The sequence below is a fragment of the Pseudorasbora parva genome, chromosome 5 (assembly GCF_024679245.1).
Source record: "Pseudorasbora parva isolate DD20220531a chromosome 5, ASM2467924v1, whole genome shotgun sequence".
NCBI lineage: Eukaryota > Metazoa > Chordata > Actinopteri > Cypriniformes > Gobionidae > Pseudorasbora > Pseudorasbora parva.
The window spans coordinates 15,623,198-15,643,383 of record NC_090176.1 but is presented as its reverse complement, the minus strand read 5'-3'; the positions used below and the strand labels follow the sequence as shown (position 1 = coordinate 15,643,383).

The 20,186-nt window shown below is 38.1% G+C and overlaps 2 protein-coding genes across 2 annotated transcripts; both read left to right on the top strand.

The window, feature by feature from the left end:
• The first annotated feature begins 275 nt into the window (after positions 1 to 275).
• rsph1 (radial spoke head component 1) lies at positions 276 to 12,942 on the top strand. Its single transcript, XM_067444921.1, has 8 exons — positions 276 to 396; positions 473 to 586; positions 734 to 839; positions 2,175 to 2,265; positions 2,377 to 2,512; positions 3,745 to 3,816; positions 11,058 to 11,175; positions 12,458 to 12,942. Exons 1-8 carry the CDS (start codon positions 346 to 348, stop codon positions 12,478 to 12,480), a joined length of 711 nt encoding a protein of 236 aa, XP_067301022.1. The 5' UTR covers positions 276 to 345; the 3' UTR covers positions 12,481 to 12,942.
• Positions 12,943 to 18,056: 5,114 nt separating this feature from the next.
• Positions 18,057 to 19,422, top strand: stx19 (syntaxin 19). Its single transcript, XM_067444920.1, has one exon. The coding sequence runs from the start codon at positions 18,151 to 18,153 to the stop codon at positions 19,030 to 19,032; it is 882 nt and encodes a 293-aa protein (XP_067301021.1). The 5' UTR covers positions 18,057 to 18,150; the 3' UTR covers positions 19,033 to 19,422.
• The last annotated feature ends 764 nt before the right edge of the window (positions 19,423 to 20,186 follow it).

Genomic DNA, 20,186 nt, shown 5'->3' with positions numbered 1-20,186 from the left:
TTGGTTTCATCAGCAAGTCTCTATTAAAATTATTTACAACTGCTACCCAGTTAATTATAAATTTTCTAAATAAAGGATTGTAGTAAGCGTGACCGTTCTTGTGGCGATAGTAACTTTGCGCTTATGTGTCTGCATAGATATCGGGTGCATTTCAATCACATAATAATGTCAATGGGTGACTCCCCTATCAGTGCCCTGACTACTGAACTAGTGAGATGATTGAGGCGCGCCCATCATGGGCTCATGCATAGACTGCGTTGCTATAGTAACAGTAAACATCTTTGAACTGAATATTTTCCTTTTGGGGTTGTTCTCTCTTATCTGTTCATTAAACTCAAGTTTATCATGTCAGACGTTGGCTCTGAAGAATTTGATGACGAGCAAAGCTCTCTGGGGGTGAGTAATTGTCAAAGTTTATGTTAAATTCGCAGTGTGTTTACAGTAGAGGTGACAGTAATTCATTGTTTTGAAGGAGTATGAGGGAGACCGAAATGAAGAAGGAGAGAGACATGGACAGGGCAAAGCTGTCCTGCCTAATGGAGACACTTACCAAGGAGAATATGAAAACGGCAAGAGATCTGGCCAGGTCATTTTACTCACAAAACACTTATTATAACAATTATTATCCACGAAACTTTTTATTATTATATTATTTTGCGGTTTACTATTTGTGTGGGTTTACCCAGTCTAACAGACTATCACTATGATAAACCTTGTGTTGTCTGTATATTAGGGGACATACAAGTTCAGGAATGGGGCCAGATACATTGGAGAATGGTACATGAATTTAAAACATGGACAAGGCCTATTTTATTACCCAGATGGCTCCAAATATGACGGTAAATCTACAATATCTCAAGTATATCAGTACAGCATGATTTGAGTTCAGTTTGATTACACACATCATGAACTAACAGTGATATTTTACACAGTTCAGAAAGAGTTGTTATTTTTAAAAACAACAACAACAAAAACACTAGAAACTAAAAGTATTAAAAACATTTTTGTTCAGTGAAATACAGCTGAAGTTCTACAATTACTTAGCCTACTGTAATAAAACTAAAATTTAAAGAAAAATCTATTTAAACTATTTAGAAATAATTTATGAAATAAATGTTTAATAGGCCTATTTAAAATATTAATACTTATTAAAAAAAAATAATACAACAGTATACACAGATCAGGCATAACATTATGACAGGTGAAGTGAATAACATTGATTATCTCTTCATCACGGCACCTGTTAGTGGGTGGGCTATATTAGGCAACAAGTGAACAGAAGAGCTACTGTAGCTCAAATTGCTCAAGAAGTTAATGCTGGTTCTTTTAGAAAGGTGTCAGAATACACAGTGTACCGCAGGTTGTTGAGTATTTGGCTGCATAGCTGCAGACCAGTCAGGGTGCCCATGCTGACCCCTGTCCACCAAAGAACGCTCCAACAGTGTGCACATGAGCATCAGAACTGAACCACAGAACAATGGAGGAAGGTGGCTTGGTCTGATGAATCACGTGGATGGCCGGGTGCCTGTGCATTGCTTACCTGGGGAACACATGGCTCCAGGATGCACTATGGGAAAAAGGCAAGCCAGTGGAGGCAGTGTGATGCTTTGGGCAATGTTCTACTGGGAAACCTTGGGTCCTGCCGTCCATTCGGAAGTTACTATGACACGTACCACCTACTAAAGCAAGGTTGCAAACCATGTACTACCTACACCCTTTCATGGAAACAGTATTCCCTGGTGGCTGTGGCCTCTTTCAGCAAAATAATGTGCCCTGCCACAAAGCAAAAATGCACACCTTCAGTAGAGTCCATGCCTCGATAGGTCAGGGCTGTTTTGACAGCAAAAGGAGAACAAACACAATAATATTAGGAAGTCATAATGGTCATTATGTGATCCCTGATCGGTATATAAATAATACTAAAATGACACTGCTTTTACAGTACGTGTATCTATGTTAATCTATGTTAATTACTACATACATTTTTAGCACTGCAAGTTGTGTGAATAAACATTATATATATATATATATATATATATATATATATATATATATATATATATATATATATATATATATATATATATATATATATGCAATTAATCAATTTGGCAGCACTTATGAACATTCTGGAATTTTAGTCTTCACTTGTGATATTTCTTCCTCTTCCTCAGGAAGCTGGGTGGATGACCAGCGGCAGGGTCATGGTGTTTACACATACCCCAATGGAGACACATATGATGGTGAATGGCTGCAGCATCAAAGGTATCTAGTCCAGTAATCTATTAAATATATTAATATTAACTCTGAATGTATGACAAAACATGCTTATTAATAAATGTAAGTACCTGACTGTCTGTTTTTCCCCCATCTTAGACATGGACAGGGTACATACACATATCATGACTCAGGTTCTCAGTACATGGGCACATGGATCATGGGTAAAATGGAGTCGGCCGGGGAGCTGATCCATCTGAACCACAGATATAAAGGCAACTTTGTCAATAATAATGTAAGTAATTCTCTATCTTTGTGGTTCTGAGTTGGTGGGTAGTAGAAAATGGTTTGTAGATCTGTTCAAATTGGGTTGCTGAGAGCAGGGGCAGAAACTGCTACATGCAATAATAAAATGCAGCTATCTGTAAAGTAAGAATAGCAAAATAAACAGACCTAAAAAGGTTTGTGAAAATGTTTCACATATTTTTTACTGTCGGCCTCAAAAGCAGAGGTGGACAAAGTACACAACTCTATTACTTGAGTAAAAGTAAAAGTATTACTGGTCAAATATTACTCTGTTACAAGTGAAAGTTGTAAAAACAGATTTTTACTCAAGTAAAAGTACAGAAGTATTTGTTTTCAAAAGTACTTAAGTATCAAAGTAAATTTCCTTTTTTATGCCAATGCATTATTTTATTATTGTTGTATAAATGCACACTGTCATCATGGTTTAAGTCATTCAGTGATGCTCCATCTGACATAATAGCATACGACTAACTTAAACTCATTTAAATACTTGTAGATAAGTTACAAAGCTCTTTACCAAGCTGATGTCACTTTAAGGACAAATGCACAGATCCAATACACTGATACACATCTGATATTCTCCCAACTTTCCTCTTCTCTTTCTCCCAGATGTTTATATTTTTAATATTTTATAAGACATGCACCAAGTGTATGCCAACTAAACTAATCTTGTTTTTTTTTTAAACTGAAACATACTTTCAAAGTATGGCTATGGGTGCACACACTTGTGCCTAAGAACCGTCTTTTTCCATTTTGCTATGAACAGATCAGTGTTCCAAAAAAGTTGGGAAAATGTATATGACCCTATAAGAGTGATTCCTGACAGACTGTCTGAAACAACAACACCAAAAAACTTTTAAAGATGGAAAAAATCATGCACCGACTTTCAGAGCTGCTGCAGAAACGACTTTTGACCTAGATAGAAATATTGTGGAGTAAAAAGTACGATATTTGTCTTTCAAATGTAGGGAAGTAAAAGTAAAAGTATCCAGAAAAAATTATACTCCAGTAAAGTACAGATACTCAAAAAGTGTACTTAAGTACAGTACTCAAGTAAATGTACGTTACTGTCCACCTCTGCTCAAAAGCTGTGCATCCTTAGGCAAAATCAGTTGAGAGCCAGTTGAGGGCTGGACTTGAGAAACCTTGCTCTATATTAACTGCAGCCTTTAATATAACTAGATAGTTGCAAGTTATTGTCTTGTAATTGTTATTTTCTAGCCCTTTGGTCCAGGGAAGTATGTGTTTGACATTGGGTGTGAGCAGCATGGAGAGTATCTTCAGATAGATCAGGTATGTCTATTTAATGTTTTACAAGATGCCTTTAAATATCATTACATATTTATATGTATTTTAGATAGCATGAACACATAAATCTGGAGAAATTGTTTGCTCTCTTTGTTCTCAGTCTTACCAGTGTTGTGTTGTTATTTGGCTTGTTAAGATAATTGTTTTTGTGGAAAACTGTGCTTATTTCTGTCGCATTTGGCTTGGCTTGCTCAGTTGGGGACACTAAAATTTAAACTAAATATACAAATAAATGTAATTACAAAACTTAATTAACTATATCAACTAAATTTCTGATCTGCCCACATTGTCGCTATATGATCATTGAAATAAACTGATAACATCACTGTTTTCTCCAGAAGAATTCAATTCTGTTGCATTATTTTCCTGTTAACACTGTGGAGCTGCTTTGAAACAATCACCATTGTAAAAAGTGCCATATAAATAAAGTTGACATGACTTAGTTTGTATTGAATGAGAATGTGTAGTGTCCTTAATATTTTTTTATATTTTTAAAAACTGTACATGCAGATAATATAATTTTAATGAAATATGAGGGCTGTGTCCGAAATCGTTAACTCTCTTGAGTTACTTTGCATATGTTAAATAAAAGTATGTTCTATATACTATGTGTAATCCACTACATTTTCCATCTTATCATTATCATGTGACTTACGGCATCAGTTGAGTCAATTCACCACTATTCCCAAATGTTCTCCCGTGGCCTCACGGGATAGTAAAGTTTCCATTGATTGCACATTGCATAGATTGCCCTATTACATCTCGCCGGAAGTAGTAGATCATCCTTTTTGGTATTTTTTGCCTTCTCTTTCATTAGCACTGTGAATTCCAAGAAGTGCATTTTGTAATAATGTCAAATTAAAAGTTTTACTTTAAAGTAAAAATTTTTTTATCCAAGCCCTATCATAGATCAAAAATTGCTGTTACATGCAACATTATATATTTCATATAAAAGGTCTATATATGTTTTAAAATTGTATTGTCATTATGTTTTAATAATCTTATGTAATTCTTTAAATGATATGCGACTAAAAGCACTGATTTCAGACGATGTGTGCCTCCGTGCCCCCGTTTCATGTTGGGTGCGGACACACATCCGTTTTATGTGCTTTGTTTGGGTGTTCAGCATACCACAACGGCTCTCGAGGGAGCCGCTTGTGAGCATTGTCAGAAGCTGACACTCAAAGTGCTTCGCTCGCGGCTGGCCGTTTTGAGTGACGGCGGTCAGCCCAGTGAGCCCTGTGGTTCTGGACCCGCGGCCATCGAGGCGGCTTGGCGTCGCAGATCATGGGGTTCACAACTGGATTTGTCAGCAGAGATTGAGACTGCAGAGGCACTTTCTCAATCATCTGCTGACAGTTCAGATGATCTCCCTCCCCGCGTAGAAGCACGCACTGCGGCTTCTTCCCCCGGGGTGGGCGGTCCGATGCTCGTGCTCTCTGGTTCTGAGGAACCGAACAAGTTCGACATCGAGGCTGGTGGTGAAGATATTGTGTCGCCACTTCATCCAACCGTCAATGAGGAGTTGGTTGAGGTGCTGACCCGTGCAGTGGCCAAATTAAACATCGATTGGCCACAAGAAACGCAGGAGATCCAGCCACCAAGAAGGTTGTGCAGGTCCTAGAATAAACCATACTCCGCGCGTGTCTCCAATCCCCCAGTGCTGGATTATTCTAACGTGCTGGGGGCGAACGAGGCTGGTTATGGGAAGATGGCGCGGGTGGAAGATACTCTCACGAGCTATCTTTCGCCCGAATCGGCATCGTCCCTTAAAGCCCCGGCACTGCCCACCAAGCCATGCCGTGATACATCCGCGTTGGTGGGCAGTGCATATATGGCGGCTGGGCGGGCTGGTAGTTCCCTGCATACATTATCAATCTTGCAGGCATACCAGGCCGACCTCTTCAAAGAACTAGACGAGGGAGAGGGTCCCTCTCCGGAGGATATTTTAGCCGATTTGTCTCTCCGCATCACCAAGGAGACGGCCGTGCCATCGGCCGCTCCATGGCTTCTATGGTGACTGTGGAGAGACATCTTTGGCTCAATCTGTCGGGGATAAAGGAGAAAGACAAAACCTTTCTCCTAGATTCCCAGATTTCGCCTTCGGGTCTGTTCGGCGAAGCTGTTAACAACGTCGTCAACAGATTCCAGGAGAAGAAAAAACAATCGGCAGCTTTCCGCCAGTTTCTCCCTCGACATTCTAAGGGGAAGGCTGTCCCAAGTGGGCAGCCTCAGCCATCAACCAGCTCCTTGCACCGGCAGCTGCAGAAAGAGAGCGTCGCTTTTAGAGCCCCTCCTCCGGAAGCCTGGCAACAAAGGCGAGCTCACCAGTAATCTTCAAGGCTGAAGGGCGATCTGAGGAACGTCCTTCTCGCTAAGAAGGCTGCTGGGAAGAAGTCCTAGCCACGGCAGGGCTTCTAAGAGCGGTCCCTCCCGCGTGGGGGCAACCGAGGTTGCATCCCACGCGGCGCTCTTGGGAAAACAATGTGGTAATCCTGCCGTCACTGACGCTTTGGGCCACATCGTTTTCCCATGGGCAAGTGCTGTCCCAGTCACCTCGAAAAAGACCTGCGACAGGACGGCACTTGTCTCCACACACCGAAAATCGTTTCCAGCAACTCCCTGCCGGGGTTCCCCTTCAGGGCGCTGGGAACGAGGTTCAGATAACACCCGAGGTCGGCCTCGAGAGGCTGATTCCCTTAGTAGATTATCTCGGCGAATGGAAATGCCTTCTGAATATATCAACATGGGTCCTGCTAACTGAAGAAATAGGGTACAGACTGCAGTTCGATCACCCCCTCCCAAGTTCAATGGGGTGATATGGACTGCAGTGGTGCCGCAGCGGGTTCGGGTAATGGAACAAGAAGTAAAATCCTTGCTGGTGAAGGAAGCCACAGAAAAGGTTCCGATGAGGAGGGACCTTCTGTCTCAATATTCCACCTCCGGCCAGAAATATGGAACCTTTGGGCCTGGCCCCTGAGGGGGCCAGGTACCAAGAGACTGGACTGCCAGCAGATGTGATAGAGACCTTACTCAGCTCCAGGGCTCCGTCTACTAGGAGACTGTACAGCCTCAAGTGGAACGTGTTCGTCACTTGGTGTAGGGAACGTGAGGTGGACCCAGTTAACTGCCCGGTGGCTTCAGTGCTGGAGTTCCTCCAAAATCGTTTCTCTGCAGGGCTTACCCCATCCACACTCAAGGTGTACGTGGCTGCTATTGGAGCTTTCACCATTTGGTTGTACGTTTCCTCCGCGGGGCAAGGAGGATGAGGCCTGTAGCTCATACCAGAGTTCCTACCTGGGATCTGGCGGTGGTCCTCGAAGGATTGGCTGAGGCCCCCTTCGAGCCACTGGAATCTATTGAACCTAAATATCTGACCCTAAAAGTGGCATTTCTTCTAGCTATCACATCTCTGAGGAGAGTGGGGGATCTTCAGGCCTTGTCAGTGACGCCGACTTGCCTGGAGTTTGCCCCCGGAGGAGTAAAAGCCACCTTGCACCCTAGGCCAGGCTATGTGCCTAAGGTGCCCTCAAATGTGGTCAGGTCTTTAGTTTTACAGGCTTTCCATCCTCCGCCTCATGTGACGGCAGAAAAAGGGAGACTTTTCCTCTTGTGCCCCGTTAGGGCCCTGAGGATATATTTAGAGAGGTCAGCAAAGTGGAGGAAATCTGACCAACTGTTATTGTGCTTAGGTTCGCCTAAGAAGGGGTTACCTGCATCTACCGCTACTATCAGTAATTGGATAGTGCAGGCTATTGCCTTGGCATATCAGGTGCGCGGTTTGCCTTCACCTATAGCCGTTAGGGCACATTCTACCAAGGGCATGGCCTCCTCGGTGGCCTTTCTCTCTGGCATTCCAATGCAGGATATCTGTGAAGCGGCCGGTTGGGCCACTCAGCACACGCTTATTAGGTTTTACAGCCTACACCTCCCTGCGACTCCCGGTGCTAGGGTGCCTCAGTCCTAATTGTGTCTGGTCTCCAGCTTCACAATAGGGCAGGCTTGGTGTGGCCTAGTGGGTACTCGTTCCCCAAATTCGTTGTTTCGACGCAGTGCGACGTTCCCTCAATATAGGGAACGTCTCGGGTTATGTATATAACCCTTGTTCCCTGAGAGGGAACGAGCACTGCATCTGAGGCATCCACACCGCTTCATCGCGATAATTGACGCTACTATGCGCCGGCCTACCCTTTATATCTTCCGGTTATGCCGTCACATCTACGTCATGACGTAACACCAATCAGGATTGGACTAGTTTCATTCATACTTCAGATGCGTTGATGCTTAGGGAGCATCCCCAAATTCGTCGTTTTGACGCAGTACTCGTTCCCTCTCAGGGAACAAGGGTTATATACATAACCCGAGACAATTTTTAGATGTACTAAACTGCAACTTCATCATTACAAATGTGTAATTACAATTATATATGTTTAAAAACATGACATACACATTTAATAGAAATGATCTATTTTGCCAGTATACTAACTATATTTCAAAGACAATAAATATGAATAATTCCTACTTAAGAGGTTAAAAAATCAATCTAAACTTCAGCTAATTGCATTTAATATAAATGTAAGCTATAATATATTTTAATTAAAAATAAAATTATTTGCAGTCAGGAGTATCCTAACATTTACACTTCTTTAAAAGTACTCTGGGAATTATTTCCATAAAAAGTATGTTAGAGTGTAATTCTTCACATGGGTAGTTTTCTTGTTTAAAAAGGATTTCCCTTTTCTGAAACTCCAATCGGCACTAGATGAAGAAACCAGTAAGGTTCTCCCCTGAACCTCTCTATTGCCATTTTGACCTTGATGAGGTTTTATGGCAAACTTCAGATTGTTGCTGTTCCTCTAAATCGGGGGTCCCCAATCTCGGTCCTGGAGGGCCGCTGTCCTGCAGAGTTTAGCTCCAACCCCAATCAAACACACCTGAACCAGTTAATCAATGTCTTTATCTACCCTAGTAAGACATTGATTAGCTGGTTCAGGTGTGTTTGATTGGGGTTGGAGCTAAACTCTTCAGGACAGTGGCCCTCCAGGACCGAGATTGGGGACCCCTGCTCTAAATAGTACAGTTTGCCAGTCAACGGGGGATCTTTAAGAGAAGTCTTATGCAGTGCCCTTTCCCTTAGACTTTAGTCAGTAGTGGCACTCTCAGAAAAAAAGGTACAGTGCTGTCACTGAGGTAGTTCCCTAAGGTACAAAAGTGAAAAGTTACCTCTTTTCTTAGTACCTTAAAGGGGTTGTTCTGTGGGTTTTTTTCTAGGCTTGGTTGTGTTTATGGGCCGCAGTATATCATGTCTTAATACTTCTTCTATTTTTAAAACACCATATTTTTCTTATATTTTACCTTTATTTCACACCGCTCTCCGCTCACTGTCTTTTGAACGGCTCTTTTGCTTCCTGCTTCTATGAAGCCCATCCCTCCGAAAAACCTAATGGTTTTAAGCCCCGTCCACATGGAGACGCGTTTAGCTGTATACGTATAAATTTTGTACCGTATCAGCGTTTCGTCCACATGGATCCGGCATTTTTGGAAACATGAATCCGATATTTTTTGAAACCGGGTCCCAAAGTGGATAAATCTGAAAACTTCCGTTTTTGTGTGTACAGCCAATCCGTATATTTTGCAAAACGGTGATGTCATAACACTACGTCCAGCACGGTGAAAGAGTTAAGAGATACAACTACGGGCACTGGGCATGCGCACATCAATATCGCAACATTTAATTACTGTATTTGCATTATTGTAAGGGTATGTTTAGGGTCGGGGTAGGTGTAGGCGTTAATAAAACACATCTGTTAAGTAGCAAATGTATTTAATGTTATTTTTTTAATGTGAGATTTAGCCTCACTTCCAACCATTGCTTTACCCATTCTAGCCATAACTCTTCCTCTCCGTTTTTAGTGTATTTCTGTGGGAGAATTACAGTGCCACACACTGGCCTGGCTTACATACTACATCGTTTTTGAGTCATTTTCATAGCTCTCGTGTGGACGCAGATATTTCTTGAAACGAGGGAAAAAAAAAGATTGGATACGAAAAGCTCTGGATTCGTGTGGACAGAGCTTTAGGTTAGATGGCCAAATGTAGTTTCATGTATTTTTACTGGAAAATGTCATGCCCCTTACCATTACGGGCAGAAGTCACATCTGGGGCAGTGTTTATGATGTCACCAACTCGGGTGTGTGTACCTTTTTTTGTGACAGTGTGAATTCCCTTAAGCATCGAGTGAAAGAAGCATTTCACTAGAGTTTCTAACATTGCCAAATAGCTAAATAGATGAAAGTAAATCAAATATCAACCGTTACAAGCAACTGAACCCCGGTAAAACAGAATATGATGCAACTGAATATATAAAAGCATACCAAGAATGTTCATCAGAGATTATGGAAGAAATAAAATCATCCCCCAAAACACTAAACAACAAAAAACAACATAGTACTTTCCTAAACGCCTGTTTGTATGGCAGCTTGTTTCCGTCACAGAATAAAACCCTTTAAAAGATAATTGCAACTTTTTTATCTCACATTTGCGAGATATAACATCAGATTTGCATAATATAAACTCAATTCTGACTTTTTTTCTCAGAATTGTGCAATATCCAATTCTAAGTGGGAAAAAAGACTGCATTTTCTAAGAATTGAGTTTATAACTCGCATTTCTGACTTTATATGACCCAATTCTGACTTTATAACATGCAATTGTGAGATAAAAAGTCAAATTATCTTTTAAAATGTTTTATTCTATGGCGAAAACAAGCTTCCATAATGTCTCCATGCTGTCATGTTTTTAATTAATGAGGTAATTGCAATTCAGTGAATTATTAGTATTTTAAGTAACAATTCTATTTATATATATATATTAATTTAATTACATATATATATAATTGTTTTAATACTTGTAATATACTGTCAGTATATATATATATATATATATATATATATATATATATATATATATATATATATATATATATATATATATATATATATATATATATATATATATATATATATATATATATATATATATATATATATGTGTGTGTGTTTGTTATGTTTACATTTCTTTTCACACAAATTATTTTGTAAAAAAAATATTACTTTTTTGACTATCATACATTTTGGGGTAATTCATTTGAGCTCTGTTGTACCCTACCTATAAGAATCATTGAATGAATTTGTGTGAAGCCAAATCATTGTGACATTTTTTCACAGCAGGACAAAGGAGATACAGAGGAAGATGAACCTGCCATAACCACCGCCTTAAAGTGGAAACCCAAGGCACTTACTGGGATTTCTGTTTGGGCAAATGGGAAGGATTCTGCCTCCTCAGGTACATCCATTTCTAGTTCTAAATGTAAAACATACTGATATAGGACTGCATTTAAAGGCACATTCACACCAAGAACAATAACTATAAAGATAACTGCAATAACTACACTCACCAGCCACTTTATTAAGTACGCCTGCCTATCACATGGCAACATTTAGGCATGAAGGCATGATCAAGATAATCTACTGAAGTTCAAACTGAGCATCAGAATGGGGAAGAAATGTGATTTAAGTGACTTGGCATGGTTGTTGGTGCAAGATAGGCTGGTCTGGGCTGGAGTATTTTCAGAAACCCAACTCCATTTCAAAACCCAGACCAGGAGAAACTAATTTTGCTCTGTCCAGTAAGATCGCTGGATGCTTATGTCCACAGAACTGCCCTGTGGCGCAAGTCTGATCAGAGGTCTCCCTCCAGGAAGTATGTGATACGGCAGGGTGGTCCTCTCCGCACACATTCGTGAGGTTTTATAATCTGGACGTGGCTTCTACTCCGGTTTCTCGGGTGCTGGTATCATAATGTGCGCAGTGATTTCACATATACAGGCATTTGAGAGTTATGGCAGCGTGGGTATTAAGTTCCCGCAGCGTGATGCAGTGCGAGTTCCCTCGATAAGGGAACGTCTCAGGTTACGTATGTAACAATGGTTCCCTGAGAGGGAACGAGACACTGCCTCGCTTTGCCATACTCCCAGCACGCCTGTGACCGACTTGTTCGACCTATCAGAAGCTGACACTGTTTGGTTCAGGGGTGCTATATGTAGTTTCCTGGTCAATGATGTCATCCGCCCATGACGTTCGTGCACGCCATAGCACTGATTTCACGAGTGCTTCATGACGCAATCACGCAGGGGCGTTCCCGCAGCGTTCCGACGCAGTGTCTCGTTTCCTCTCAGGAAACCATGGTTACATACGTAACCTGAGACGTTAGTCTTTTATATTTAAAAAGATTTTTAGAACTATATCTTTATTTTATATTAATCATCCTTGGTGTGAACAGGCCTTAACGCTGTCATTAAATAGCATTTGTAGCCACCTTCTCTCACATTTAAGTTTTGTTGTTGTTGTTGTTGTTGTTGTTGTTGTTGTTACAGACCTTTTATATTCACAAATATGTATATTGAAGAAATTATACAGAGTACATCCTCATTTAAAGGAAGTCTATCAGTAATAAAACAACACCTATATTTACTGCTATTTTACCATTTTAGACATTTAAACAATAAACATCTTTAAGTCAAAAATTCAGTGACTTGGACTGAAGTGTCTGTGTTTGTTTATTGCAGATAGAGCTGTGGTGGAAGAATGAGAAAGACAGACCCCCAAAAGATGATAAGAAGAAAAAGAGACCTCTAGATAATAATACCTGCACTTATCTGAGACTGTCACTTCTCATGTTTAGGAATAATTAAAAAAACTGTAACAAATGCTATTGTTAGTAAATGCATTAATTAGTATTAACTTATAGGACCTTTCTTGTATAGTGTGACAAAAAAAATCTATTTATTGCTGATTTGGAGGCCCTGTTAACTGAAAAGTGTTGTCATTTCAAAAACAACAGAGGGCGCAATAAACCAGACAAAAAATGACTTGCAATTGAGATGAGTGTTTACCTAAAAATAATTATGCTGATTTTTTTGTTCATTAAAACAAACTAAAGTGAGCATCTGAGCCCTTCAATATTTTGTGCTTCATGTTTTGTGCTTTTTTTAAATGTGGCCTGTACCTTATCGGTTTTGAAGACTTAGATACTTGTTAATCACTTTTAAAATGTTCCCAATAAACATGTTTGAAAATGACCTATGTTTACACATATTTCTAAGCAGTTTAAATCCTGTTAGATTCCTGTTTTAATTCCTGTCAGAATCTATGTCAAAGATACCTAAATTCTACATAATGTCATAATGACAAAAAATCTGACTGATGCTTTGGCCTGTAACCAGTTACACTGCAACGTTAACTCCAGAAAATACAATTACAGCAACTTTATCACTCATATACTGTACATGCAATATACTTTCACTGTTCATCAAGTGATGGAGAATTGGCTTAAGGCTTCTCCTCACATCATTACTTCTGTCCCTGACTGTTAAGAACCATCTAGACTTTCTCAGAAACAGGACCAAAAGCTGTATCAGGTGACTTGGGTGATGTCATGGGTGACTTGCATATGTGTCAAATATTTCTATGAATATATATACAGGTCCTTCTCAAAAAAATTGGCATATTGTGATAAAGTTAATTATTTTCCATAATGTAATGATAAAAATTAAACTTTCATATATTTTAGATTCATTGCACACCAACTGAAATATTTGTCATCAGTATTAAAACAATTAAAGACCTGAAATATTTCAGTTGGTGTGCAATTCATCTAAAATATATGAAAGTTTAATTTGTATCATTACATTATGGAAAATAAGGAACTTTATCACAATATGCAAATTTTTTGAGAAGGACCTGTAGATATATTTACATGCAACTTATACTTTATTTTGGCAGATACATACTTTACTTTACTTTTAGCACTTTAGTATTTTTGTACATTAAAATGATGCAATAATAACATACTGTAAATTATTTTATTTATTACAATTATTTAATGGTTGCCGCCTTAATGAGACAAAATACCTCCCTACACCTACCCCAACCCAATAAATGCTTTTATTTGAATATACAAATAATTTTACACAAATACTTCTTCAACATAATTACTGATGATTAAAAAAGTAGACAGATCTACAAGCAGCCTCTTGAGTCACAATCTTCACTAAAGAAGACAGAGGCCGCTGATGTGTTTCACACACTACTTCCTTGCTCTATTTCCTGCGCCAGCCCGAGGCCAAACACAAAAGCATTGTGTGAGTTACTCTGCTGCCATGATCCTATATCAGTTCTCAAAAACGTGTCTCTTAACCCAATTTAACTGTTTACATACATTGTAGGTTCTATATTTCTATGCTTTAAAACATAAAAAATAAAATAAAATAAAAAACCTGAAATATCGGTCATCTCACTGTTTGCTTTGATAACACTATCCTGTAACACATTCAGAGCTGGTTTTCCAAACTGTCAAACCCATACAATCCTCCCTATTCTGCCATAATGTGACAACAAAACAAGCCAATGACAACATTTTTATTTTTTTACTAACATTAAAAATGGAAATGTTTAGGAAATAAATAGAATATGCAGGCTTTAGAATAGGCACATAGTTCAGGATTTCAAAGCTTTGTCAATACTAATTTAAACAGTTTCCTGATCTCATTGTTGTCTTATATAATAGAGGGTGCCTAGGGTGAGGGCAACGCTTGCTCCACTGCATGTGTTCTATCAGTGCCTTTCTGAATCACGTCACCTTCCTTCTGCCTAACAAGCTTCACCCTCTACTGGACAAACAGACGTCTAACTGTGACTGGGGGGTGTGGTTTTAAACTGGCTTGACAAGATTTCCCAGGAGTCTGGTTTTTTTTTCTTTTTCTTTTGATAGATATAACTGGCATCAGGGAAAACTCGCACTAGCACATATTTGTGTCCCTGGAAGCTGGCATTGCCTCGGATGAATTCCAAGGACTTCCTGAACGCTTCAACAGCTCTGTCTTAGATTTTACAAGTCCATGGCCAGATAAAGTGTTGACCAAACATCTGAGTACATTAAAATGAGGTAATAATCAACCTTCCAGGGATTAAAAGCAACAACAGGTAACCTATCTCTTTATTAAATCAGCTTAGAAGGGTTTAGAAGGGAGAAACCATTATATATTGACATCTGGGATCTAGATAAGATATTCTTACATATATATATATATATATATATATATATATATATATATATATATATATATATATATATATATATATATATACATACATACATTAAGATATATACTTAAATTCAATCTGCTGTGATGATTTTAGACACTTAACTGTAATTAGAATAATACATTTATTATAGTGTAAATTCATATTAAATAAAATTAGTTGAATGTAAGATTTTCTTTACCCTTTAGTACATTTTTATATGCAGTATCTTAATTACCTTTATTGTATTTCAAATATGGATAATTTTTATTGCCAAAAGTACTAAAACCAAAACTGAAATACTTTAATGTCAGCTCTATTTAAATTTTAATGTCATGTTTTTACATGTTACAATTACATGTTATTTTATTTACATTAACTTGCAATTTAGTACATTCAAATGCATTAACTTTAAATGTATTACTGAATAACATGCTTAATTATAAGGATGTTAGACAACACATCAAAATAATTGGCAAAAAGTACAACACAAGTCTTTAAATCACAACAAATTCTAATAAAACATTGATTTAATGTGTGCCTGAAAAAAAAAAAAAAACTTTGAATATGTGTTAAACAGTCAGGAAGTGACTTTTGGTACTTTAGGTTTTGTGTGTGTGTGTGTGTGTGTGTGTGTGTGTGTGTGTGTGTGTGTGTGTGTGTGTGTGTGTGTGTGTGTGTGTGTGTGTGTGTGTGTGTGTGTGTGTGTGTGTGTGTGTGTGTGTGTGTGTGTGTGTGTGTGTGTGTGTGTGTGTGTGTGTGTGTGTGTGTGTGTGTGTGTGTGTGTGTGTGTGTGCATTCACTTCTTTTTTACATGAGCAGAAATTGAATATTCCATCATTTGTATGTGTCTATACAGAATTAGAATTTTAAAAATAGGCTTATACCCTGGGGTACTGTATATTACTGGAGTACTGACAACTACAGTAATCTTGGTCTTTCATTATATTATAATAGTCATTATTGGTTTCCAAAAAGGAGAGGTTAGACCAGAGTGGGAGCATATCATCAAGGAATTGTGCTTCATACATTTTTACTATGCTAATTTGATTTGATTTAAATATATATTTCATTTATTACATGAATTTATTTACATCTTACTTTGAGATAGTTCTTTGAAACATACAAATAATAGCTTGTATAACATGGGTCTCATAGAAAACAGAGAGACTCTAATAAACAAATAAACAGGTACTTTTGATCCAATACAGCAAATTCAGTAAACCACCATCGTGAGCTGAAGACTGGATTAGAGACTGTTGTGCAATGCAATGTGTGACTTCCTCAGATGTGCTGCAGAAAACAAAGGCCACTCTTATATTCATAAGCTTTCTCCCTAAGGAGCTTGGGTGGGCCGTTCTCACACACGCATGCAACTGCAGTCTGTCCTGTTTGAAATCCCTCTAGTAACCAGATAGTCAGTGATTTTATGTGCTCTATTTTACTTTCCCCAGACAAATTCAGTATGCCAACCTCTTGGCGTTATGCTCACTTTCCAAAACCACAGTCCAGCAGCTAGACCAAGGATAAAAACTTCAGCCCTCATGCATCTTACTTTTCGTAAAGCAAACCAGTCAGTGAACTATTTAGAAGCAAACTCCAGTGAATGCTAATATATCATGTTCTGTACGGTGTCAGAACAGACTTTATAAATTACAGTGATTGTGATGAATGCGCAGCAGTGATATGTGGACTGGGAATACTGCACAGGTTTTGAATCAAGGCCTTCGTTTAATCCTTCCTTTGACACAAGAGCTACAGCTGAAGGCATAATGCGTGGAAAACATCTGACAAAAATGTGACCTTTACTTACGGCAAATGTAGTCTGTGTTCTGTAAATCAGTGCCAGCTAGGACGTCTGCGAGTTGACTAGAAAAACACATGATCACATACCAGTGTTGTTGTCAATTTAAACTATTAAAAATCAATTTCATTAATTGAAATAGAGCTAAAACAAGATCAAATATTAAATCAAAACTTAAGCGTAAAATAAATGTTAATTAGAAATTGAAACTGAAATTGAAGTACTAAAATAAACGAAAACTGAAAGGAAAACAAAGCTAAATTAAAAAACGAACAAAATTGGAAGTGCAACACAATTACTAAAACTGAAAATTACAATCGAATGAAAATCTAAAAATAAAAAAGCTTAAAAATATAGTTAAATACACTGTAAAAAATATTTAAAATATGTTACCTGGTTGCATTAAAAAATTTTGTTCATTTAAATGAAATATTTGAAATAATACAATGAACATTTTTGAGAATTGACAAACTTTATTCCAATATTATTAAAAGATTTTGTAAGCATATTGTGTTTTATTTGGATGACGCAGTGAAACATGCCAAATTGTGCTATTTTCATGATTTATAAAAAAAATATATATATATATGTGGTTCAGATACAATTGTATTTTGAGTTTCTATTTATTAAACTAATTTCCTTCATTGTATCAACTAAAATGTTTAATTTCAATACACTCAAAGCTTTAAGGCAACCAGGTTACTTACATTATTAAGTTAAACCAACAAAATATTTTTACAGTGTAGTACTAGTAAAAAGAATGCTAGTGCTAATAAATATTAATAAGTTACCACTGTCACAAACAAATATATATATATATATATATATATATATATATATATATATATATATATATATATATATATATATATATATATATATATATATATATATATATATATATATATATATATATATATATATATATATATATATATATATATATATATATAATTTCTATCAATTTTTATAATTCATAAAGTAAAAAAATGCAGTATACAAAAATAATTAACATATTAAGAAATACTTAATGGGGAAATACTCTTAAGGGGACATGGTCATGGAAGAAAAAAAAATCCTAGAAAGAAAATCCATATTTTTGATTTTATAAAAATAAATTAAATATAAAAACATACTTATTGATAAGCAAAAAATGTACACAACTTTTAAAAGTTTTTTTTTTTTTTTTTCAAGAACATTTTACATCATTATGTTTTAATAATGTTTTGTTGCTTATTGACAGGTGTGTTAACTCAATTTTCTGTGGTTATTTGCAGGCTAAGAGAAGCAGAAGAAAATGTTACACATATTGAACACTCAAATCTAAGAGAATATCTGACATTCTCCCCATCAAGGTTTTTTGCCTCTGCAGTCATGAAGGACCGCATGGAAGAGTTGCGTCAGCGGATGAAGTCCAGCGATAAGATGGTGGACAATGCCTTCAACAACGAGGAGGATATGGACCCGTCCTCGCTGATAGGCCTGCAGGCCGTGATCTTTGAGGCGCAGCCTGTCGTAGACAACTTCCTGAAGGAGGCACAGAGCATTCGTGACAGCATTGAGGAGCTGAACTCTGAAGTCAATAAGTTCAGCCAGCAGCAGAGGAACTTTATGGCCACCATCAGGCGCCTCAGCACCATGAAAAAGGAGAGCAGCATGACCCGAGACATCAAGCTGTTGGCCGAGAGCCTGAATAAAAGGCTAGATGCTCTTTCCAAGAAGGCTAAGCAAACCGAGGCTGAGCTGGGCCCAGACTCCGCCACATCCCGTATCCAGAAGGCCCAGCACACAGCCCTTTTCCGCCAGTTCCAGCAAGTAATGCGGCAACACAATGACGCGATCCTAGGCAAGCAAGACAAATGCAAACAGTTTATCATCCGGCAGCTGGAGGTCTCGGGTCGTGAAGTGTCAGAAGAGGAGGTGGATAGCATGATAGAGCAGGGCAAGTGGGAGATCTTCAATGAGAACATCATAGTGGATGCAAAGATCACTCGTGCGCAGCTCTCAGAGATAGAGCAACGCCACAAAGAGCTCCTAAACCTGGAGAGCAACTTGAAGGACCTGAGAGATCTCTTTCTAGATGTGTTCATGCTGGTTGAAGAGCAAGGGCTCCAGATTGAGAGCATACAAGCCAATGTGGAGAAGACACAAGACTATGTGTCAGTCTCAAATGAGAAGTTCAAAACGGCCGCCAGATACAAGAGGAAGAACCCTCTCAGAAGACTGTGCTGTTGTTGCTGTCCTTGGTTCAGATAGCGGGGCAAGAAATAAACGGTGCAAGTTACTCATTTACTGCACTCTCAAAGGAAGAACTGGGAATATAATGGCAGACACTGACCTCTGTTTGATGGAAAATAAATGAGGCAAGGCACAAAGCACTTTTAGACAACATTATAAAAGGAAGGCTGCGATGAATACTTACCTGGGTGATGATATACAATACAAGTGGTTATATCAAGATTTCACAAGATGTTATTGAAAAGCCACACCATTTTGGAAGTATATCAATTTTGTCAGTATATTGAATTGACTGCTATTACATTCAGTATTATTGTTTAGGTCATGTGTCTGCTTTAGATATATCTAATATTTGAGCTAACATTAAAGGGCTAGTTCACCCAAAAATGAAAATTATTCCATTAATTACTCACCATCATGTCGCTGGACACCCAATAAGACCTTCATTCTTCATCTTCATCTTCGGAACACTAATGAAGATATATTTGTTGAAAGATGATTGCTGAGAAAGGCTTCAGATAGGCCTCCATTGGCATTCAGTATTCCCACTCACAAGACCCATGAAAGACACTTAACTGTGCTTTAAGTGCAATACAGGTGTATTAAAGGAAGTCTATCAGTCATAAAACAACAACTATATTTACTGCTAATAAATAGGTGATTATTTTGATTATCAAAAATCTAAATAATGACTTTATCCACCAAGTTATTAACGTGAACTCGTCACATGCGTGAGAATATGACGCAGATCTGCCGTTCAGATACATGACCAGGAAGCGAAGAGGAGCGCCGAGACCTAATGGAAGAAAATAACTTGGCAGATAAAGTCATTATTTTGATTTTTGTAACATTATTGTACAGCCCCTGTAGTGAGATGGACTTTGTATCGATGTGTTTAGCCCTTTATGGGTCTTGTGAGTGGGAATGTACTGAATGCCAATGGAGGCCTTTCTGAAGCCTTTCTCAGCCATCAGCTTTCAACAAAAATATCTTCATTTGTGTTCTGAAGATAAACAAAGGTCTTACGGGTGTCCAACAACATGAGGGTGAGTAATTAATGAAGTAATTTTCATTTTTGGGTGAACTAACCCTTTAAGACTATAAGATAAGAAAATGTCCTATTCTTCAAGCAATACAAATAGGTGCGGTCACATTTACAGTTGTTTGGAAAG

Bases quoted from the DNA above. Each gene is read 5' to 3' on its own strand.
- stx19 (XM_067444920.1), top strand. From the start codon at position 18,151: ATGAAGGACCGCATGGAAGAGTTGCGTCAGCGGATGAAGTCCAGCGAT.
- rsph1 (XM_067444921.1), top strand. From the start codon at position 346: ATGTCAGACGTTGGCTCTGAAGAATTTGATGACGAGCAAAGCTCTCTG. The intron at 397-472 runs GTGAGTAATTGT...ATTGTTTTGAAG, and splicing joins ACGAGCAAAGCTCTCTGGGG to GAGTATGAGGGAGACCGAAA. The intron at 2,513-3,744 runs GTAAGTAATTCT...GTTATTTTCTAG, and splicing joins GCAACTTTGTCAATAATAAT to CCCTTTGGTCCAGGGAAGTA.